A 308-nucleotide genomic window follows, 5' to 3' on the forward strand; every position below is an offset into this window, starting at 1 on the left:
GCCTGTGTCAGGACCCCACCCAGAGGCTGGGACCTGACCTACGACTGGTGTGTCTGTGGCCTGAGGACCGCACGTCCCGGGGTCCCAAAGCCAGCCCACTGGTGCTCATTTGCTCAAAGGCTCTCAAACTTTAGGGTCTGCCCTTCCCTGGTTCCCTCCAGCTGGGTCCACCAGGGCTCCAGAGCCCAAGATCCAGCATCCACAGGCGGCTCTGGGAAGCCTGGCAGCTCCCCTAACACCAACATTTCTCATTTGACAGCAAATGCGGCGGGAGATAACACGAAAGAGCAAGTGGATGGAAATGCTGC

General features: G+C 59.4%; 1 protein-coding gene across 1 annotated transcript in view; it reads left to right on the forward strand.

Moving 5' to 3' along the window:
- The window catches only part of LOC105543691 (ubiquitin carboxyl-terminal hydrolase 6-like), a gene marked incomplete at its 3' end in the record, with an annotated part of 24456 nt that overhangs the window by 1819 nt on the left and 22329 nt on the right, over positions 1-308 (forward strand). Inside the window, exon 4 of the mRNA XM_011985711.1 lies at positions 260-306. Coding sequence (XP_011841101.1) covers positions 260-306 — 47 coding nt within the window. The remainder of the gene's footprint in view (positions 1-259; positions 307-308) is intronic.

This window comes from Mandrillus leucophaeus, unplaced genomic scaffold, assembly GCF_000951045.1.
Source record: "Mandrillus leucophaeus isolate KB7577 unplaced genomic scaffold, Mleu.le_1.0 Scaffold1074, whole genome shotgun sequence".
NCBI classification, from domain to species: Eukaryota; Metazoa; Chordata; class Mammalia; order Primates; family Cercopithecidae; genus Mandrillus; species Mandrillus leucophaeus.